Source organism: Caretta caretta, chromosome 2 (genome assembly GCF_965140235.1).
Source record: "Caretta caretta isolate rCarCar2 chromosome 2, rCarCar1.hap1, whole genome shotgun sequence".
Lineage (NCBI taxonomy): Eukaryota > Metazoa > Chordata > Testudines > Cheloniidae > Caretta > Caretta caretta.
This window is the reverse complement of record NC_134207.1, coordinates 88,951,239-88,975,437: the sequence shown is the minus strand read 5'-3', so window position 1 is coordinate 88,975,437 and position 24,199 is coordinate 88,951,239. Positions and strand designations below refer to the sequence as shown.

The 24,199-nt window shown below is 42.9% G+C and overlaps 1 protein-coding gene across 7 annotated transcripts in view; it reads right to left on the bottom strand.

The window, feature by feature from the left end:
- Positions 1-24,199, bottom strand: part of MTCL1 (microtubule crosslinking factor 1) — a 188,127-nt gene that overhangs the window by 65,454 nt on the left and 98,474 nt on the right. For all 7 annotated transcript variants that reach the window (XR_007355269.2, XM_048840282.2, XM_048840283.2 and 4 more), the window contains exons 4-5: positions 9,795-9,854; positions 776-2,101 (exon numbers count right to left, since the gene is read on the bottom strand). Coding sequence is in view for 6 of the 7 variants with exons in the window: in XM_048840282.2 (XP_048696239.2) it covers positions 776-2,101; positions 9,795-9,854 (1,386 nt within the window). In the remaining variant the exon portion in view is untranslated. The remainder of the gene's footprint in view (positions 1-775; positions 2,102-9,794; positions 9,855-24,199) is intronic.

Here is a 24,199-nt window from a genome sequence, read left to right as displayed (position 1 = left end):
TGAAGAGAACAAAACTAAAATGAGGATGAGCAAAATGATGGGCTGAAACATCTGAAAAGCAAAAAAGAGAAAGAGAGGAAAAAAGAATGCAAACACTGGTTATGAGGCGCATGCAATGAGGATGCATGAGTCAAACCAACAGCAAGCATACAAGTCATGAAGGATACGGGATACAAGGCTCTTCCTTCCTTACTTGTGCTGTGCAGAAAAGCTATATCCAGTGTGGCAGTTGAGACATGCGCCCATTGGCAACGCTTTACGAAAGGCAGTCCTTCGCTGGCTAGTGCTTCTCACTTGCCCCTCGGTTATGTGAGTGAGCTGTAAGCAGGCTTTTCAAAAAACATCACTTAGAAAGTGTATTTTATTTTGTTTTTTTGGCAAGGCTTTTGAGAACACACCTCATTCTTTTAAAAGAGAGCACAATAAAGAACTCTGACTACATTGGCAAGGCTTCTAATTGCTTTTGACAGGAAAATTTACTTTGGATTTTTTAACTAATCACATCTGCATCAGGAAATGTTGCTGCTAGAGACAACAAAAAACCCAGATACCTATTGCTTTCATCGGATTAGCCTTTCTGCCATGAGGAACCGCCGCTGAACGAAAGTAGTTGAGCATAAAAAGATTAAAAAGGGTTTGTTTTACATTTTAGATTGTAATACACTGCCATTTTGAAATCATAAAGCAGCTGTGTGGGAAATTAGCTCTAGAGTAGCAATGCCAGCAAGAAAGAGAAACAACGAACAGAGGGAAAGCAAAGAAGCAGCCCACTTACCTGGAAGTCTGTAATTAACTCTTTTCCTAGGTTACCAATGGGTGAGTCTCGAGACATGGATGTCATTGTGGACAGAAAACTGGAAGACTCTGTCAGGTGGGGCAAAGGGGAGAGGTCTTCTATTTGTTCTTTGAGGCTTTCCCCGATGTGATCAACCTTCTCCAGGAAGGTCTGTAGTTCTTTACGGAAAGCTTTCATCCTTGAATTGATAGTGTCCAGAAGTTCTGGTTCATTTTTTTCCTCACCTCTCTCTCCATCACTTTTGAAACCCTGCTCAGAGGAAGGACTGCTGGTGATGTGCACCTTGGCATCATAAATTAAACTATCAGTGTCAGTGATGAGACGGAGCACAGTCCTTTCAAGCCGTTCAGCCTCTCGTTTGATGTTAATTAAAGACTCGGTGTCCTCTTTCACTCTCATTAACTCAGTAGAACAGAGGTCGCTAGCTTCTGATGGCTTACCGCTCCCAAAACCTGACGTCTTTTCATAAACTTCTTCCGAGTCACTCTCGCCCCCAATGGGGCCTTCTCTCTTTGGCTGTGTTGGGCGACCCTCTTCACTGTCACTCTCTTTCTTTCCTGCATCACTCTCAGCATCACTGTCCCTGGGACTTGAAGTGCGCAGCCCTAGATGAGAGACAAGATCATAGCGCTGCACATTGGACATCAACACACGATTCTCATACTGGAGTTTCATCACTTTTCCACTCAGTTCATTGATTTGCATCCTCGCTGATTTCAGCTCCTCTTGTAGGGATCCACTGCATTTAGAGGCACCATCATCCAGCCAACTGGACTCCTGACTGGGCTCGAACTTGAATTTGTTCAGTTCATTGGTTAGTTGTTTGTTGTGATCCTCAATCTCAGAGATCGATCTCCTCAACAGCTCCGCCTCTTCTTCAACAAACTGCAAGTGACGGCGCAGCTCTATTGCTGACTCCATGGAGTCACCGTATGGCGAGGTAGGAATACTTGAAATATGGTCCCTGCTAAGACATTCTCTCTCATATTGGCATCTCATGTCCTCCATCTCAGCTTTAATACCTCTGTTCTCCACCTCCAGTTCAACTATCTTCCGGCCCAGTATGTTAGCTTCCTCTTCCACCAGTTTCAGACGAAGTTTCAGCTCAGCCTCTCTGGTGCTGGGTGGCCCTCCTGCCTCCCCAGTAGGGAGGGGACTGTCCACATCTCCATAGATGGATTTGTACTTCTGGAGCTCCTGTTCCAGTTCATCTTTCTCCCTCCCCAGCTTAGCCATTTTCTTACGCATCAGCACTGCTTCTTCTTTGGCAAATTGAAGCTGGCACTTCAAGTCAGCGCTGTCCTCCTGCCAATAAGAAGAGGCCCCCATCAAAAGAATTATTGTATAATAAAGGCATAATCAATTGTTTAAGTACCAAAATCTTCACATTTTTTCCTTTGAAATTTTAAACATACATACAATTGAAAGAGAGACAGCATGCTGTGCAAATCACAGATAAAGCTGATACAGTTTATGGCTTGGGCATGGTGAAATTAACATAGTTCCCAGATGAATAGAAAAATCATAGCATAACTGTGTTAATGTATTTTGCAGACAAGAAGATTGCAAAAACTTTATGAACAACAAAAAATGATTCAAATGAAATGGTGTTGTAGTTTGTTTGAACTTTTTTCCTTTTCATTTTAATTATAAATTAGATAATTTTTAGCATGCATGAAGCAGAGGCTAACTGTACGAATGAGGTTGCTCCTCATTTCTCCACTCAGTCTTCTTCTCAGCAGTGCATCAAACATTCTGAAGTGTGACAAACTGTGTAGTTGTTTTGCCACAATGAAAAGTATGCACTAGACTTTGACTAAAGAATCCTCACAACATTTTGGGACACAGGAAATGTTTGTGAATTGTCTTGAAAATGAGAAGTACGATTGTTGTTGCTATTGTTGGGAAATAGGGTGTGACCATCCTATCACCAGTAACATAAACTATGTGTGAGCCCAGCTCTCCAGAGGTGACAGTGAAAAGGAATACACTAACTAGGGTGACCATAAGTCCTGTTTTAGCTGGGACAGTCCCCTTTTTAAGCTCCGTCCCAGACATCATGACCTTTTGGCCAAACTGGGCATTCGTTCTGTTTGCTCTTACCCTAGGAGCATGCAGAGGAATGTTCGGGCAAGAGCAAATTGGACAAAATGCCCAGTTTGGCCAAAAAAATCGTGACATCTGTGCAGTGCTTAATTTGTAACGAAAGAGGTGCCAGGGCTCAGCCCCAGCATAAATTAAGCACTGGCTGGGGCAGCTGGAGAAAGGCGGCTGCTGGCCAGGTGCCCAGCTCCAAAGGCAGAGCTGCCTCCAGCAGCAGCGCAGACGTAAGGGTGGCATAGTACGGTGCATTGCCACCTTTAGTTCTGTGCTGCTGCTGGCAGCGGTGGGAGGCTGGAGGTGGGAGGCTGGAGAGTGGCGGCTTTTAGCTGGGATCCTAGAGGTGCCAGGGCCACGACCTACCAAGCCTAGAGGTGCCAGGGCTCAGCCGCGGCACAAATTAAGCACTGCTTCTGTGACACTGGCTTGGGCCAACCTGGCACAGTGACTCCAGATGGCTCATATTCTCTCAATGCAGAGAAGTGAGGAGAGAGCAGGGGAGGAGGGAAATAGGAGCAGAGTGGGTCAGAGAGGAGGGGATGGAAAAAAGTAGGAGGGAGAAGGACTGGGGTAGGAAGGATTATATCCACTCCCAATGTCCCATTTTCAGTTTCAGGAAATAGGGTCACTCTAGCACTTTTTAACCCTCTGTAAAATCCAAACTTAGCCCATTAGAAAACCCTCCCTTTAAAGCAAACACAGTCTCTTAAATAGGAGATTTTGTTTTGGGGATATTTTTAAATCCCAACTCCAGTGTGTATTACACAGAAATAAGAGGCAAGACTAAGTAAATTTTAAGATGAACTCTTCTCTTGCATGATTCACTTTTATTATTTGTCATGGAGATGTAGGCATTTGGTCTCAGAAGAGACATTTGTCAGCATCAGTACAATCATGGAAGGCAGTCTTTGAAAGATAATCTCTTGAGGTTGTAGGTTTTGTCAGCGCTGCTGGGAGGGCCACGAGGACACATGTACAATAAGCTATGGACCCTCCATTTCAGTTTTGGCACCACTGTGTTACAATTCACAAGTACAATTTTGTTACAACACACAGTAAGTGAAACAAAAGTCAGAAGAAGAAATGCCAATTTTAATTTTTCACCCAATTTAGATAAAAATTTGGTACAAGACTAATTAAGACTATTCAATCTGCCTGGGTGAGTTTAATTCCTAAAGTACACATCATTACATCATCATCAACATCTGTTAGATTACTTACAATAATCTACCCCTACCTCTGTTCAAATATACACTAGTTATTTAATTTCAATTATAACAGATAGAGTAAATTGGGCAACTATGGCCCAGTTCTGCTCCACTGAAGTCAGTGGGAGTTTTGGCACTGGCTTCCCTGGGAGCAGGATATGTTTTTAAAAAATAGTAAGGAAGTTATTAACTGGCTAAGTAATAACATGAAATAGGTAAACAAACGACTCATACACCTCCAAAAAAATCAAAGCTGCCATTCAGCTCAGCAATGAGCCGGAATACCAGAATCAAACAGATCAAAACAAACACAAATGAGCTGATTGGTTAAGACAGTGGTCATAATTGCTCTGGCACCAATACTTTGATTTTTTATAAATACATTCAAGAAGGTATAAACTACTAAGAATTATAATGCGAGTGATTACAATAGATTCCTTCTCTGTGTTAATATATTTGCATTCTTACACACAAGCACACGCACAAAGAGCTTCGATTGTGAAGTCACATACATTTGCAAGTCGCTTGCATCTTTCACTAGCAATTAGATGTTGGAAATTAAGTACCAAATTCAGCCATGACAAAAGTTCATGCAGCTCCCACAGAAATCCCTGTAAGGTTTTGCTTGATTTGGCTAAATCTGGCTTTAAGAGTAAAACGTCTTTATTCGGTGCTGCTGAATGGGGTTTTGTCCTCTTTGTGTCTAAAGAATGCATTGTTTTTCTTTTTTGTTCAGACAATAAGTTTATCACCACCATTATAGACTTTACTTTTAAGAACAGTTATATCTAGATCAGTGCTGGATTCATCTGTAAGGAAATTAAGAACTGTTATTTGTATTCTTGAGAACATACCAAATAAAAGTGGGACTGGTCTAAATTTTTTTTTTAGAACAGCCATAAATGCTCCCATATGAAATTCCCTTTGTGCTTTCTTTGAAATCCAATAGAATTCATCTTATTTGTCTGCTTTCTTTGGCCGCCAAGCCCAGCAATCTATATGTTTTTCTGGAAATTCCTGTGTAATTACCCGGGTTCTTGTATCTTCCTTTTTGTTGATAACTTCATTCATACACACTGTAAAGCCTCAGACATCACACATATCTTTTTCATTGGTGTTAGCTGTACAGGCTTGATCCTGCTCCCATTAAGGTCAAGGAGAATTTCAGACTTAATTTGCACTGGATTTCAAGCCTATAAACAATAGTCACCTAGCCATTCTTGAGGCAATACAAGATGAATGTGTCTGTTTTAAAAAAAGAAAAAAAGAAAAAGAAAAATTCTCATTGACTTCAATGGATTTTGGGTCAGGCCCTTAATGCTTGTGTCCAACTTCATTGCTCAATGCAAGTTGAATACTTCCACAGTTAAGTGTTGTTTTAACAACAGAAAAGCACGATTGGTTATTATTCTTATAATATTTTTAGTCTTTTGACTAAAGTGTTAAAGTATGATAGATAATAGTAAGTCTAACAAACTTTTTCGCAACTGACAAAGCAGAACGAAAAAAATAAAAGTTGTTTCCATTTAAAATCATGGGGAAAAAAGACAGATATAAGACAACAGAATTGCTGGATGTTAATCCCAACTACCAAATATGGATTCCATTTGGAAAGGTGACATAGCTATTTCCCTAGTTCACATGCATGCTAACAGAAAATCCCAATCCTTCAAGAGCTTTTCCAAGGAGATAGAATGCTCAGCTCAGAACAGATTTGTCAGTAATGTCTATGCATGACAGAAGTATAAGATTCCAACTTTCATGAACATGTCCCTTCAGAAGCTTTGTGCACAAGAAATATCAATGATTTCTTGACCAGCTGAAGTCAATTTTAAAGTAGTAGTATGTAGGACACCCATGCTGATACCACAGGTTTAAAAAATATGGCAAATTAAGGAATTAATAAATCAGGAGGATTAAGCTGAAATTGACATTATTTAAACCATTAAAGAGACAAGAAGGGGAGGAATAGCGTTTGTGACATTCTGGAGGAACAAGAGGTTGAAATCACAGCAGTTAAAATCAGGTCTATGACACAGTCTGGTTATATCTCACATCTGGCATGTAGAAACTTTCCTAAATATTGCATGTACGCCAGACTCAATAGGAAAAGCAGAGCCAGTGATAATACAGAAGTGTCATAATGCTAACAGTGCTAGGCACTGACTTTAAGAGACCATTAAGGATCCTTGTGAACTGATTATTGATCATGAATATTAGTATCCTGTAGCATAACTTTGCAGGGAGCTTCAGAGAGATTTGGAAACAAAGATGGACCCTGCCCCAAAGAGTATGCAATCTAAATTAGGCCAACATAGAACATGAAGATATTCAAAGGGAAAAGGTGGGGATAAAACAAAAATTAGTTATGCAGTGTAAATCAGTGGTGGGCAACCTGTGGCCCGCCTGCAGCCTGTCAGGGTAATCTGCTAGCAGGCCGCGAGACAGTTTGTTCACATTGACCATCCGCAGGCACGGCCGTCCGCAGCTCCCGTTGGCTGGGAACGGCGAATCATGGCCACTGGGAGCTGTGGGCAGCTGTGCTTGCGGACGGTCAATGCAAACAAACTGTCTTGTGGCCCACCAGTGGATTACCCTGATGGGCCGCAGGTTGCCCACCTGAAGGGTTCATGTAGCGTTCATGCACCTGGAAACAGTCAGGGCACACCCTGACTGTTGTGTAGGAGCAATGCACACATTGCTCTGTTCTGTCCAAGGACATGGACCATGAAAACATGGACCATCTGGGAAGTCAAAATAAGGACATCAGCCGTGGGAAGCTTCCTCGGCCGAAGCTCAAGGCCTGAGAATAAAGATTGTAGTAGATAGAGGCTAGTAAATAGGAATATTAATCAAAGTCATATTATTTCCTTTGTTGATGCCTTTTGCAGTCGGTTGGGGTATGTGATGCGCAGGGGGGGGAGAGAAATAAAAGAGGTGGAAAAGCTGACAGGGGCAATCCCATCAGCAGACCAGCCTGCTTGCTTGCCTAAAGCCGTGTCCTGTCTTGTATTGAACTGCCACACCCACCATTGGCGTAAATTCTGTCATGAGATTGAGGATCTGATCAAAAATATGGTATTTCTTTTGCTGGCAGGAAGACACAAAGAGAAACAGAGACAAACTACCATCTCCTCACCACCACCTGCTTAAGGGTATTTCCAGGCAGAAGATAGTTAAGCATTTATTGCATTGGAAATCTGATGACAAGGTACCATTGCTACAGTACCCAAGCAGCTGGCTGAGTGCCAATCCTCCTACCTTGTGCTGTTTCCTTTGTGTTTTGACTGCTGCCTGGCATTTACCAAGTAGCTCCATTCTGTAGCTCTGCTGCATAGAAACTTTTTTTCTTCAATACACTTAATGGTAGAGAAGTACAACTAAAAGACTTCTGTTTTGTTTTCCCTTTATTTCAAGGCAAAAATAATTTTACAGGGTATTTACTGGGTCTGCACTGCGGAGGATGGAACAGTTCTGCATATTTTCCCACTGTGAACACACAGTAAGTGAGAAATTGGTCCTGATGTAGTCTCTGAATATTTAAGTGCACAGATACCATCAATCTATTATTAGAATCTAAATTCGTGGTCACCTTTGCTTGTAAAACCAGTCCAGGAAAGAGTGGATATGAGACACAAAGAGTCACTTTGTGGTCTTGGACAAGTCACTTAGGTCCAGACTCTCAAAAGGTATTTAGGCAACTAACTCCCACTTATTTCAATGAGGATACCTTTGAGGATCTGGGCTTTAGCCTCTCTGTGACGACAATGTGGGGATTATAATATTTTCTTACCTGTCCCACACCAAGGTGGTGTGAGAGTGAGTTAGTAAATATTTGTAAAGCTCTTTATAAAGGCATAGGACCCAATTCTGACTATTCTTGGGGTATTGCGGGGGGAGGGGCTGGGGATGGGAGCAAAGGAATCCTCTGTTTGTGAACCTTCTTGCTTTCCCTGAGCGCATGGAAAAAGAACATTCATGCTCCCAGCAGCACCAGACAACCCAAAGTGGGCATGACCAAGCCCTCGCTTATAATCATTTATATAAACCGAATAGTTTGCCAGGTGCTTTACAGACACGTAGAAAAAACCCCCGGCCCCAAATAGCTGATCATTTAAACAATCATCCTCATCACAGATGATGCTGCAGGGGGGCACACGGGGTCATGTGCTCCCCCTCCTAGATTTCTGCCAGGTTGGGAGTCGGGCTGAGCGCAGCACAGGGGGATGTGCCTGGGAAAGGTACCAGTACCTAGTGCTCCACTAAGAGTCGCCCGGATCAGGGAAGAGAGATGGGGCTGACAGCGCAGCTCTGCCAGAAGGGATGCTGCAAAGCCCTCTGAGTCCCATCCCTTCCTCACCTGCAGCTACCCGCTTGGCAGTAGGTGTGTGGAGCCCGATCCGGTCTGCACCGAGTCTGTAGTGGGGAGGCGATGGGAGAGTAAGTGTGGAAGGAGTTGTGGAGGGAGTGGAGGCAAGGTGCCAGCTTGGAGCAGGTGTGGGAGCTGCAGGGGGAGTGGGAGAGGGGCCACAGGCAACATATGGCGCGATCATGTGCCCCCTGACCTTTAAATTTTGCCTCCACCCCACCATCGAGAGTTACCAGTTGTCTCTGCTCATCAGTTGGCATTTTGGGAGGAGAGTACGTTGCACCCTTTCAAAGGCTGCTTCCGATGAATTCCTACGTTTGCTCCCCAGAGGCGGCATTCTGTCTGCCTGTGTCCTCTGCAGGTTGGGTGCTTCCAGATCCCACTGGTGCAGTAATCTCCCTTCCCCCATCTTACCCATGCAGCAGGGGCTGGTGAGGACATAGAGTGCTAAGTGTATTATTATTATTACAAATCAATGGATGTTAAGATTCCATCAACTTAGAAAAAACCTATAAGGATGAAATCACATCAATATACTCAGTTTGCAGATGGGGGCTAAGGGGAAGTGGAGAGAAAAAACGGAGGTACAATCTCTCTCTCTCCAACGGAGCTGTGATGCTGCTATTGACTCCTCTTCACAGTGATCTGAAACCCTACCCCCATCTCAGCGTTATTAAATAGCTAATGGAATGGAGACTAGAAAAGACTTCAACCACTGCAGTCAGCACAAAAAAAAAAGGAATCCGGGTTGACTGCTTTCCTGCGGAGAATCAACCTATGGAAATTCAATAAAATCAGCATTCTAGTGTGGGGGGCGGATAGCACAGCCTCTTTATGTTAACTGAGCTAGAGGAAGCAAATAGTTTTAAGTTCTCATGCTCTTCACCTCACATGAGAAACCAAACCTTGGGCTCTGACACCAGAACACATTAGGTGTTGTTTCAGTGTGTGAACTCCATCTGGTGCCACAATGCTCATTATCACAAAAACTTTGGCACCATGTATAAATTTAGTTAGTCCCTGAGCTATGATCCAATTACTTTATGAGGCAAGGTGATTTTCTTTTCCTGAAGAAAACCGTTAGCCTGAGTCTAGATACCAGAGATGAGATTAAAACTGAAGAGCTGCATAGTTTAAAAAGCAAATTCACGTCCTAAATTGCTTCTAAATTATCTGAAATGTCTCAGTGGATTTAAGTCTAATCAGGTCTGTTTGACATTTTTGGTGGTTCTGTCAACACCCAGTAAAGAGAGACTTTGAGTTTTCCCCATTTAACTGTCACATGACTATGAAAATCATCACATATTCTTGAAAATGGTACCTGTGTGAATGTCTTCTTTTCTTTGTGCATTTCTCGGCTGCCTCTTCTCTTCAATGAGCTCTGAAACAGATACAAGCAATTCCCGATTATTAACTAGTTGCACCCAAACCCCTGCAGTTTGGCAGAGACCACCACCTTCATAAAACTGACACAGTGAGAACATTCTTCAGTGCAATCAGGGACTTAATTTCCTACTCATTATTTAAAAAAGAAAATCAGACTCTTTTCTAGTAGCTTTTGCTACTCAAAGCCATTTACAGTAAAATGCAATTGCAGTAGTTAAAAGTTCACCAAGGAAGGAAGTCTATTCCCCCTCCTCCTTGTGGCAAAACCTGCTTTCTGCAGAAGTGATTTATATTTGATTGATCTGGGAGAAATCCAAGAATGTTACTCAAAATGGATATGAAACATATTTTGGAAACAGTGCAGAAAAGTAGTGTAGGAAAAGGGATGACTACATATGTGTAAGCAACACAGCATAACGCAACGAGCCTAATCCTTGCCTGTCACATACACAGAAGTGCTTGATTAAAGGCAGGCTAATAGCTGCCTCACTTGTGTACTGAATTTATTTTGCAAGTTTGATAAAAACTTTACAGCTTTATACATTTTTGAATGTCATTTCACAGGCAATTGCTTTTAAACCTAGGACCCAGAAATGAAACAATTACCACTGTTTCAAATTTCAACAGTCTTCAGCCATCCAAAGGAAAAGGAATAGCTTTTTCTTATATGTTTACAGCAGGTGTCAAAGTCATTAGTTCTGTTTCTCTACCTGAATTTTCTATTTTAGGGCTAAACTCAATGGGTGTAAGTGAATGGCATCCACTTACATGAAGCTGGGATTTGGCTTCTGTAGCTTAAAGTTTGGAAGAGAAATGATAATATCCATTATTAGGCAAAGAGGCTGACAGGCTACAAAACTACAGAATAGCCTGGATTCAAAACTGACCATCTTGCTTCATGTATTCCAACCACTTATAACATTCCAAGAAGAAGCACTCTCCTCACCCACCCTTCTCATCAGTCCATGGCTGAGCTTTCAGACTCCTCCCATCTCCCAAATCTAGCTACTTTAGGCTACTTCCTTCTACTACTGCCTTTAATGGCTTGCTCCATGTTTGTGTAAAAAGAAAATCTGTTGCATGTTGACCACTTTAAGGAGGAAAGTGGCAGCATTTCATAGAGACAGTACTTGACAGAAAAAATTTATTTTTTTCAATAAAATTAAGTAGCCTTCAAATGAGGCCTGAAAAGGAGGATGATAGTCCCTAATCATAAATCTAAAAGCACGGCAGCTTCACTACACAGGAGGATTTTATCAGGACAACTTTCAGCAATTTTTGTGCTCTAAGAACAATTTCCAGCTGACACAAGCTCAACATTGTTCCTACTGGCTTGCTCAGAGGCAAGGCTTCCTTTTGGGGCACTTGGCAGAATTGCTGCTTATAGATTATGATTGCCTTGGAGCCCAATCCTGGTGCCATTAAAGTCAATGGCAAAACCTCCATTCAGTCAAATTCTGCTCTGAACTATAGGGGATAAATCCAGTGTTATGCTCTAAGCTTCAATAGAGTTACTCCAGATTTAGAACGGTGTTCAGTTAGTTCAGTAAGAACAGGTCTCTGGGTTTGCTTCTCCACTGCAGTAATGTGCACACACAGCATGAGCTCCCGTCATGGGATAGGAGAGGAGGGAGGAACTCTACTAAACAGGTAAATCCACTCTAGTGTTTAGCTATCAGCTGGTAGACAACACATTCTGAACTCTAACTAAGGACACGCAAAATGTGGGAATCCAAATAAAAGCTATCCATGGCCTCTTGGTCCCTGGCTATTGAACTGGGGTTATTTTAGCTATTAAACTACTTTAGATTATAATTAATGCACTCCTAAACCAAATCCCCTGTGTGCTATAACCAGCAAAACTATTTAAAACCTACTCATACGCTACTGTATGTACAAGATATTTCACAATTTATATTTTTAGATGTTCAGAAAGTTAATCTGCTTTCCAGCTTAATGCAATGATTCCCTATAGCTAACATGAAGTCATGCTAGGATAAAAGGTCCTCTGCAAACAAATATATTTTACAAAAATATTTTAAAATATCAAAATTATTATTTGAAAACTTTTCACATGTCCATCCAGGATAACAATGCCTTTCCCCCCGACCCCCAAACACCATCTTATTCAGGAAACACATCTACGTTTGGATGAAGTCAATAGCTGGAGAGGCAATGTGGTCCAGTGAGTGGAGCTCTCGCCTAGGACTCAGGAGAGGTGACTCAGTAGATTGTGACCACCATCCTGTTGTGTGACCTTATGCCAGTCACTTCACCTCTCCATGCCTCCATTTGTCTCCCCACTCTTAGGCTATTGTCACAGTCTGGGATGCAATCCAGACCAGTAAGAGATTGTGTCACTGCCTGTCCCGCAACCTTGGGCGTCTCACAATGCTTTGCTGTTGTAGCTCCCAACCTGGGCTGCTCACAGACAGCCAACAGCCTACAGGTCACACCCTGAGTGTGTGTGTACAGCTGCAGCTCTGACCCCAGCAGCCTGTCAGCAAGACACCACCCACACTCTGACTTCCACCTGCCTTGCTTACTATTTGCAGGATGACCCGAAAAAACTCCCAGTCCCGAATTTTCCCCCAAACACATGTTCTGCACTGTCCATCCCTTTCCTGGACGGATCAGATATTACAGGTCCATTGCCCCTGTAAAGCGTCTATATTCAGCAGTCTACTGCTTTATCAAACAATTCAAGTTTAAACACAGCAGTGGATTGGTTCAGATTAAAAAATAAAACAAACAAAAGAAGATAGGGTTTTGAGTGCATTCAAGGATCAGGTATTAAAGTCAGAAATGATTACAAGAGAACTAAGGATAAAATTATTTTTAGTAGTGAAAATTTAACAAGCTAGACTTGGTTCAAGGTAAAATCCTTACCACATGTTCCCACCAACATGGCTGATCAAATTCTCAGGTCAGGATCTCTCCCACAAAGTCAAAGGGCTGGTTTTTTCGTCTTAGATAAAAGGGTGAAAGAAGGGGAGAGAGAGAGAATTCCTTGGGGTTTTCTGCCCCTTTCTTTTATAGTCCAGTTAACTTTTCAAGTGGATTCTTTTAAGGGTTAGCTGCCCTCAAAGCAAAGTTTATTCAAACGGTAAAGAAGATGACATGGAGTCTGGTGATAAAGGAGGCTCCATGTTCTTTCCTCTCACCTGTTTTTGCTGAAATGCAAATTTGCTTTGTCTCCTGCCTTCTCTTCTCCTGATTGTCTCAAGAACCCTGTTTACTACTTCTGTGTAAATTGAAGTGAACACACATTTCTTCATTCAGGATATTTCTGCCTGGGCTGGGCTGTGTACTGTGGAACGTGTGCTAAGAACATAATGCAGGGGGATTTCATAGCTTTACATATAATGTTGCTACATATGTTTCACTATGATATTATTGATCAGCGAGTTATTAGCTTTCAAATGATAGCTCACAAGACATATTTTGTACAAAGATTATTACAATAGCGTGTAGGGTGTGAACATATATGTGCTTTTGGTCTCACCTATTTTGTTTATTTAGATTGTAAACTCTTGGAGGCAGGTGGTGTCCTAGCACGATGGGGTCCCAGTCTAAGTTGGGACCTCTATGCACAATCTTAGTACAAACATTAATCACACTTGAAACGCAAATGCACAAGTCAAAATGTGGAAGACCTCTTAGTCCTGCCCATGCACTAAACTGAATACAGAAATGGCTATGATACAACATGAAGATGCTGTGTGATACTACTGTAACTGTTATAACATGCACCTGAAAGTAATACAGCCCTTGTTCATCTGTAAGGAACAGTAGTGGGAAATGCAAGGAAAGGGAGACAAGCTCGAGCTGGCCAAGAGGTAGCACAATACCACGGGGAAGTAGCAAGTAGGGCTGAACATGACTTTGGAAGTGGTCTACTCCACCTAGCACTGCCTGAAGAGATGAAAATCCAAAACCACATGGTAACAAGTTATAGTTTAGAGCAGAAAGATGGACCCTACGTCTTAGGACCAGCTTGTTGTTCCCCTCTGCTTTGCATTAGTGACACTTTCTGATCAGTTCCAGTCTCTCACTTTCTTGAGAGGTTCAGCTCCTGGCTGCTGGGGGGAGGGTGAGGGGAGAGAAAAGAATATCTCACTTACTCTTAGGGTCCCCTCCAACTAATGAAGGAGTTGTGCTGCCGGGCTTCAGTCAGAATCTTGTGCGGTCCTCTTTATAAAACTGGAAAGATCCATGGTGATAGGGTGTATGCAAAATTGAGAATAATCGATACAGATCGGATCACTAGGAGGAGAACCTTGACCTGTAGCACAGGTATTGCATTTAGCTTGAAAAGGGAGTTTGCATATTGTTTTAGTGCAGAAGCACCTCCTCCCTGGCCCAGAAATGGTATGGCAGCAGCCTGCCCTTCCATAGGACCTGTGCCCAAAATTTGAGTGAGCAAGAGAATGTGAGTATGTGGAGAGCAGGGTGGTGAGGAACAGAATGAGACTACATAAAGCTGTGTCTAGGGTAGGAGGGGTGGGCAAAATAGTTGTGCATATAAGCCTGAGCAAGGGAAGAGTGCAAGACCAATGGATCCCCACACCCTTGATGAGTGCACATATGGGAAGAATGCAAGATCCCCGCTCCATCCCTGTGGGCACAGAATGCAAAGGAGTATGGGGCAGAAACCATCAGACCCTCCAACTGGGACTAAGGGTGGTGTGAACTATTTTAAACAGAAGAAGTTGGTAGCATGCTGTCATAAACATACAGCTAAGGGTAGCCTAGTAGCCTAGAATTCCTTCTTACCTGTAAGGGGTTAAGAAGTTCAAAGAGCCTGGTTGGCACCTGACCAACAGGACCAATGGGGAAAGAAGATACTTTCAAATCTTGAGGGGGGGGGCGGGGAAGGTTTTGTGTTGTGCTCTTTGTTTGTGTGGGGGTTCTCTCTTGGGACTGAGAGGGGCCAGACAGAAATCCATCTTCTCCAACCCATCCTAATCCAAGTCTCCAATGTTGCAACCAGTATAGGTAAGCCAGGCAAGGCAGATTAGTTTATCTTTTGTTTTGCTTGTGCTAAGAGGGAGTTTTATTCCTGTTTTCTGTAACTTTAAGGTTTTGCCCAGAGGGGAATCCTCTGTGTTTGAATCTCAATACCCTGTGAAGTATTTTCCATCCTGATTTTACAGAGATGATTTTTACCTTTCTTTTTTTTAATAAAATCCTTCTTTAAGAACCTGACTGATTTTTCCATTGTTCCAAGACCCAGGGGTTTGGGTCTTTGATCATTTTGTAACCAATTGGTGAGGATATTATTCTCAAGCCTCCCCAGGAAAGGGGGTGTAAGGGCTTGGGGGGATTGCTGGGGGAAGAGGAACTCCAAGTGGTCCTTTTCCCTGATTCTTTGTTAAATTGCCTGGTGATGGCAGCATTACTTAAACCCAAGGTACAGTGGAGAATTTGTGCCTGGGGAGTTTTTAACCTAAGCTGTAGAAATAAGCTTAGGGGGTCTTTCATGTGGGTCCCCACGTCTGTACCCTAGAGTTGAGAGTGGGGAGGGAACCCTGACACATGCATTAGGAAGCACTATTTGAGTGAATGAAGTTAAAGGAGTGTAGGAAAGGAGCACTTCTAAATGGTGTGCAGGAAATGGGAGTGGGGAGGTAATTTTAACTAATGCAAGGAGGCCCACTCACATATTGCTATGCTTCCATACCCAGGAAACCAGCCATGTATTTAAAGACCACCTTTAGTAGACAAGGTCAAACAAAAGTTGTCACTGAAGACAGGGGGCTACTTGATAGAAGTGGACATTTCACTAGAACAGGAAGCCTCAGGAGTGCTCTCTGCTAAGAAGAACGGCTGTTAACACGTTCCATGACATTTTTAGAAGCTTATAATAAATGTGCATGGATGCAATGGCTGTAGCCTGTTACCATGAGCAGCCAATAGGAGGTGTTACCTCCCATCAGTCTTTAATTCCTCACCAGAGGATGGGCTGGCAGAACAGCAGCAGGAGTGACAGATAGAACCCTTGCTTTCACTGCATCTCACACCAAGGAGCCTGAGGTTTAGTTGCCTCTGCAGAGTGGAACAGCACAAGCAGGGAGTACCTGGAGAGCAAAGAGGATCCATGCCCTACTCAGCTCCACCAGCCATAGTTAACCCCCATTTAACCCGCCAGTAATCACAGAGTAGAAGGAGGAGTGCTGGAGACATGAGGGCAGCCACAGATAAGGGGAAGCAGAAGGAGCCTGTGAAGAAGAACTGATAGATGCTCTCCCCTATACGTGAATAGAGTGGAAGGGCAGAAGCTGCCAAGCAAGGGATGAAGAGACAAAGACAAGGACACAGAAGATGGGTCCTGTGAAGAAAGGGTGAGAGGGGCAATGGAAGGGAGGTGGAAAAAGGATGTACCCAAAAAGCAGAACACTCAGGGAAAGGTGAGAAACCCCAAATTGGGGAATTGTGACGGGAAACCTAAAGGAGAGTTTGCAGATAACATAAAAATTGGGGGAGTGGTAAATAATGGAGAAGACAGGTCACTGATATAGAACAATCTGGATTGCCTGGTAAACTGGGCACAAGCAAACAAGACACATTTGAATACAGCTAAATGTAAATGTACACACCTAAGAGCAAAGAATCTAGGCCATATTTAAGGGATGGGGAACTCTAGCCTAGGAAGCAGCGACACTGAAAAAGATCTGAGGGTCAGGTTGGATAATCAACTGACCAAGAGCTCCCAGTGAGATGCTGTGGCCAAAAGAGTTAATAAGATCCTGGGATGCATAAACAGGGAAATCTCAAGTAGGAGCAGAAAGGTTATTTTACCTCTGTATTTGGCACTCGTGTGACTGCTGTTGGAATACCGGTGCCCACTACTCAAGAAGGATGTTGATAAATTGGAGAGGGTTCAGAGAAGAACCATAAGAATGATTAAAGGATTAGAAACCCTGCCATATACTGATGACTCAAGGAGCTCAATCTAGTTTAACAAAAAGAAGATTATGGATTACCATCTATAAAAACTTACACGGGGAACTTATATTTGATAATGGGCTCTTTGATCTAGAAGGGAAAGGTATAACATGATCTAATCACTGGAAGTTGAAGCTAGACAAATTGAGACTGGAAATAAAGTGTACACTGTTGACAGGGAGGGTAATTTAAAATCAAGATTGGATATTTTCCTAAGAGATCAGATCCAGGAATTATTTTGGGGAAGTTCTATGTCCTGTGTTATACAGGAGATCAGACTAAACGACCACAGTGGTCCCTTCTGGCCTTGGAATCTATATAACACTCCGTGAGAAAGGGAGGGAGAGAATGATTCAATGACAGACAGGTCCAGAAAGGAGGAGTGGGATGAAAGGACAAGTTGAAAGAGGTATAGAAAGATTTGGAACCCTCCTTCTGAATTTTTTTCCTTCTCCAGTTTCCTACACCCTCTGTTTCTGCTTACATGGCTACAACTCTGAATTGCCTTCGAGCACATCTGTATTTTGCATGTAACTGTGGTAGCTACTTGATGTATACCAATGGTTGCATTTGCAAAAGGAATGCTAGTGTAAGCAGTGTCAGGATGAGCTCCTCCCTGACATCTGGTGGTGAGGTGTGGCAAGTTGTGGAAAAGAACTTCAGGGGCCGATCTCATTTGCATAGGCACACCCACCCCGCCTAGAATGAGACCATAGCTGCCCAAATGGTCACTTTGGCTGCTGTGGGATCCCCAGTGTCTCTGTTATTGGGGCAGGAAGAATAAATTGTTATTACCCTGATTATAGGAACTGTGCTTGGAACTGTACGTGGCCTTTTGTTATGATGGAGGGATTCACCATCAACTAAGTAGCACTCGCTAGGCAAGGGTCATGGGTTCCAAAACTGTGTGAATGGAGAGAGGCTGGGGACAAGTACTAATACTTGGTGGCATGGGCCCCACATGCTAATTGCACTTCCTCCTCTCTCCACTGTGGAATATCAGAGCTAATTTTGATTTCATTAGAAGTCTAGTTATAGGCTGCTGAGCTCATTTTGGGCTGACAGTGTACCAGCACTGGGGCTCCCCTACTACAAGCTGAATTCACCTAAGAGCTGAAATCACTGAGTGTTGTGTTAAGTAGTGGGGGAGCCGGAAGATATATTGTGGAGCAGTTGGCGGGCCGGCTGGAGTGCCTTGCGGACCGGCTGGTGGAGCAGTTTGTGGATGGCAGGAGCTGCTTGTGGGCCGTGGAGCTGAGCGAAGGAGTTCGTGGGGCGGCTGGCGGAGCGGAGCGCAGCCGAGCGAAGGAGTTCGTGGGGCGGCTGGCGGAGCGGAGCGCAGCCGAGCGAAGGAGTTCGTGGGGCGGTCAGCTTCAGATCATGTAAGGTGCCTCTTACCCCCGTCCCATTTCCACCCAGGTTGGGAGGTAAAGCTCCGCAGATAAACTTTCGAACTCTGGGGCGGCCCTGACCAGGGACAGAGACTTTTGGGGCATTGGACTTTTGGGACTTTGAGTGATTTGGGGTTGCTGGACTCAAGAACCAAAGGGAAAAGGGCATGCCCCAATTTGCTTGGGGTGGGTTTTTGCTCATGGGTTTTGTTATGAATCCTGTTGGTGGTGTTTCCCAAACATAATGCCACATTGTTTCTCTCTGTTATTAAAAGGCTTTTGCTACACTCAGACTATGTGCTTGCGAGAGGGGAAGTATTGCCTCTTGGAGGCGCCCAGCGGGGGTGGTATATATTTGTCCCAGGTCACTGGGTGGGGGCTCGAGCCGGTTTGCATTGTGTTATTGGAATGGATCCCCTAGATATTGAACCCGGCCCTTGTTGCTGCCAACTCTGACGGGCAGAAGGGTTACACTAGCTTTTGAAAATCTGGTCCTAAGGGCAATTTTTCCCACTGTGATATGTGGGGAATTATGCACAAGTATCAGTGCTGATTATAAATTGTGTAAATAATGTTCCACATGCCATGATAAACGATTACCAAGACACTAGGCTTTGGAATGGATCATCATAATTTCTGTCTGCGTTATTAGAAAGCAATGTATGCAGAGAGGGATCTTTATGTAAAAAAAAGCACATAAAAAGCATACATCAGGGGCCAAATAATACTTGCTTCATACACACCAGTAGTTGAAATGGCCTCATTGGGATTACTGGTGTGTGTAAAAACACACACAAACCATCAAAAAAACCCATGGCTATTTACTAGCATCTCAAAGGGTAAATTTATTATTATCACTTGTTATCTGTTAAGCACCAGTGTGTTCACCAATGAACAAGACAAAAAAAGACACTATCCTGGATCCATTATACATATTTTTGTTTTCAGAAAAATACAATATTAACATATTGGGCTGATTCTTCTTTCACGACAGTTTTACACTAGGGTAATTCCAAATATTTAAACTGAGTCACTCCTGATTGATACCAGCATAAGACAGAAGAGATCAGGCCCACAGTATGACAGATAGTTACAAGATGTATTTAAGAATAATGTTTTACATCACCATGGGATAATTATAGAACGCTTGTTTCTATAATATTTCTCTTGTTGGTAGATTAATGTTGACAAGCAAATGTGGAGAAACATACTTTATAAAGGGATGTGAACAAAGAGATGGTGAATACCTGAAGACAAGGGAGTTTTAGGGGTAAACAGAAGCATGGACTTCACCAAATGTGGGTATTTATTAAAACAACAACAAACATTCTGCATGCAGAACAGAGACTCCAATGGCTAGCTACTAAATATAATTACCTTCGAAGAGAGGCTAAATGGGTGGATATATCTTTACATGATCAACATGATACAAAAACAAACAGTCTAAGTATTAACATTTTTATGAAGCTTTTCCTGCATTGTGGGGGAAGAGGGGGTTATAAAAGCTTATATGCAGAGATGTAATAGAAGCCTTAGCACAGCAACAGTGAAATCTTTTTCCCCATGAATGAAAACCTTAGTTTCCTCTGTTATCAATACTGATTATGTACCATAGCTTAAGCCACAAACCACACAGTGGGATGTAGAGTGAGGATGCTATTGAGAGTTCCCAGAGGCATTTTTTCCTGACATCTCCCATGATCTCTGGGGAAAGGCAGGCCCCCAGTAGCAGTTCCACCAGAACTTCACTAGGAGGGAGTGGCATGCAGTGTCCCCAGCCATGCCAGCTCATCTCTTGCGGCTGGTGAAGCAGCATCTCTTTTGGAGAGTCTAGCAATGCTAGACTTCCAAAATCCCTGTGTCCAGGAAATGCAAGAAGTGAAGCAGGAGATGGCCTTTGCACAGGATACAGGATAGGAAAATTCGTCCCACTCTTTTCCCTTTCATACCCTTTTAGGGTGAATCACAGTCTGGTCAGTTACTGAGACAGAGAATGGTACAACTAAAATTTTTTTTGTGAAAAGGCCTGTTTCTCCCAATTCAACTTCAAATAAGACATTTCTACACACGCACTACTGGGAAAAAATGAATTGGAAACATTTGTGAAGTGGAGCAATGGAGATGTCGCTTTCAGCTAATGAGTGAAAGCATCCTGATAGTCACTTCCCATATAACCCATACACACAGTAAGGAGTACTGGCTCCATATTTCTAACACAACATATCTATTTCAGGGTACAATATCCTGGCTTTCCAACCCCTTCTTGGGGCCTGTGGTTCCTCATCTGTACTTTAAATAGAGGAGCTAGAAGCCCATCTGAAATTATGGCTTAGAAATATCCTACACTTTATATCCTGTGGCTCCTTGATGAACATTTGAATGTACAGGGCAGTACTGAGATTTTTTCCATGCAGATCCTAATGTATATCTGGAGGATGGCTAATGGAACTGAAATGCTAATTGCCTTCCATTTGCTACAGGCCCCTGCAAAAGACGCCACACTGAGCTTTGATAAAATGAAGCTTGATGTAACTGATATGTATCTACATTTATCCCCATATGATTTCTTTATGAGGAGCCTATAAATGCTATTCCATTAATCATCCACATGGCCAAGCAAAGTAAGCTATGTCTGAAATATCATCAGCATCACAAGCACCACAAGCCAGTGTTCAGGATGAAAGCCATCAATTTCCCTAGAGTAAACAAGCAGCAAAGCACATCAGCAATCAACACAGACTTGAATTCCCCTAGCAATTCATTATGCTATCGTAATATGCTCACAAATGAGGACTTTGGATGGTTGATTTTTTGGTCTCTTGAGATTAGTTCATGGCATCAGTCTTTATTCATTGTTTCCCAAAGCCTTTTGCTGTTGCTGATATTGTTGTGTGATTTCGTGGGCTGGCCATTTACACATGATTCAGGCTGACATATCTGGGAACATGAGCATGGAAGAAAGCAGTAGGGAGCCACCTGCTTTCTGAAGGACTTACTGACAAGAGTGCAGCTTTAAACAACAGTGAAATGGAGCTGGCTGATCTTGCAGAATTATCAGTTACAGAAGAACATTTTATTTAAGATTCGGTCAGCTGAGGCTGACAAGGGTGTCTGAATAAAATACTTTTAAAATTTATTTTATTACAAACACTGGGTATGGATAAGTGCTCAATCCAATCCCGGCCAAGCTGCACCCCAGAGATAGGACCAGTTGAACTGAGTTCTTGCAAAGGACACCCTACATCCTTTGATGTGGATACAGCAGCAAAAGGAAGAAAGACACACGCATGTGCAGCAGGACACAATTTTTATTAAATTTTCACATGGGGGGGCACACTACTCACCTATCCTCTCTTATACCAGGCATTTAATTGGTTCCAGGGCTCCTTACTGTATAACCCATAATGCAGAGTAGGCTCTCCTCAGCCTATCCCCCAGGACTCAGCTCTGTCTGAGTCCCAACACCCTCCCCCCACAAGGGGGACACAGGCTGCAGTAGGATGGGGACATTGGCCCACAAAGGCCACAAGGTCTCATCCTATCGTATGAGCCCAAGGCCCATCACCAAAATCCCAGGTCTTTTACCTCTGGGAATCATTCATTTTATTCCCTTAACTGTGCCAGAAACCAGCGACAAATAAACACCATCACCCCAATTAGGTAGTAAGCCTGTTCCCACTTAACCCACTGTGGCTTGCAGGTGCTGCGAGAAAGGCAAAAAACTCCCTGGTCCTCCATCAATTGGCCCATGGGAGAAAAAATTCCTTTCTGACCCTCTGAACAGGCAATCGGCTAGACCCACAGCATCTTGTCAGGCCGGCTTCCATTCCTAGTTCAGGTGGGCAGGGTGGGGCTGCTGGAACGGAGCCAAAAACGGCTCCACATGGCCCCTACGCTGAGCTAAATCCTGGGAGCTACGGAATGTTGACCTATCAGCACCCTTCTCCCCCAGCTGGCCAACGGGTGCCAAGGACTCCCAGGGGGAGGAGCTACGTATTGTCCACTGATGAGAGTCTTCCTCCCTTGCCACTGGGACTGTCCCCCTTTCACCATGGCTCCATCAATTTCCCCCACCCATTGATGTGGGTGGGTGGCATTTACTCTGGAGTTTATACATCACTCTCTCATGTAATTCTTCTAAATTTTGTATTCCTTCCCTTTTTGTGTGGTGTTCGTCACTGAAAAAAAGCCAAATAAAAAAATCCTCACAGGAGAAATTTTTCATTAAGCCATAAAGTCTTTTTTATATAGTGTATATGTACACACTCCACAATAACCGAAGAAATGAATATGCTGAGACTGGACTCCTCTTTCCTCTAGTTATTCCTTTACAACTGAAGAAATCAGCAGGAATTCAGCTATAGATTCATTTATGCAGTATTTTTCTCTTCCCTCCTGCTAAACCAGTGATCTGATACTGATGTGCAGAAAAGAAATGGGTCATTCTGAGCACTGTCATCTCACAGCTGAAGCAGCTATTAAACATGAATTCCCCATGCTGCATCTATCCTTTAAATTCCAACATCACAAAGACACTCACTACTACTATTCTGTTGTGTAGCTTCACTTCAAGCTCATACACCAAATGAGAAAATCAGATTCAGAAAGAGTCATCAGGGAACTCCAGACAGAGTTGTAAATAGTAATATAGAGTTAATGCATATGCTAGATAATTGGTTGCATTCCTCCACTTCCCCATCTCCCACAATATACCCATAATCTCCCATGATACAGCTGCCATTGCATACAGTATGGTAATTAAAACCCTGATCTTGCACTGACCTCCATGTCGGCACCCATGCAGAACTGGGGTATAACACAGCAATTGCAGCAAAATAGAGATTGATTACATTTCTATTTGCATTATACTAACAGCCCATCAGAATCAGGCTCTATTGTAGTAGGCACAGTACAAACACAGAGATAGACCTGCCCCAAAGAGCTTATATTATTCAAAGTATGGATGACCCACAAAAATCCATGGGATAGCATGAAAATGTTCTTATTAGTAAATTAAGAGCTGTACACCATGGTACGTGACATAACCGCCTTTTATTCATGCTCTGAGAAACATCAAAGTTTGGGGGGCTATTCTATGCATGGTACACATTGACGTAACATTTATAGTCCACACAAGGAATTCTTACATCCCAAGCCAACTAGTTAGTGACTCCAAAACCTCTATTTGTTGTTTAGCTCACTCAAGGCAAAACACAACAAGAGGGTAAACTATGACAATTTCTGAAGAAGCAGAATGTTTATAAACCTTTATATTACAGATATTTGCCTTTGCTATGTGATGATGACAGGTTTTGTGACAGTCTAGACAGCCTGTTCTACAACTATTAGTGAATGTGACCCTCGAAATTTATGACAGCATAGTCACTTGGTAATTACTCAAATTTTCTGTACCATTCATCACTGGAAATGTTGGCTGCTTTAAACTAGCCTGTGAAATAATCCACTCTTCTACCTATTTTCTATGAACAGTGATTTTGTTCTTTAAGGACTGTACCAAGTCTCCCCTAGCCACCTCACAAAATCTTCAGTCTGGTGCTGCCAGAGGTCAACGAGTCAGTAAGGACTATAGGAAAAGGGGTTGAGTGGAGTGGGTGGTGCTGAGGGAGGAGATTCATTTTTTACATGTGTAAAGGAGCATAATACAAGAATATTTGCTGCTGACCAGTGAATTCTCAGCATGCTTTTTCTTGCAGCACAAACAATCTGTTTGTTTAAGAAGAAGAATACAAATAGAAATACAATTATTTCATTTTCTACTGTCATACACAAATTGCTGAAATGTGGTTGTGGCTTTAGGAGTACAAGCTTCAGCACATTAGAAAAGTGTCCGGTACCAGAGCTGTGGGGAGATGAGGTAAAGAGCAGGGGTTAGGCAGACTGACATTTGAAGGAGGGGAGGGGAGATGAATACAACCCCAACAATACACTCTTACTAATCAGTAGATTAATGCAGCACTTTGATCTAGAATATTGAGAAAGG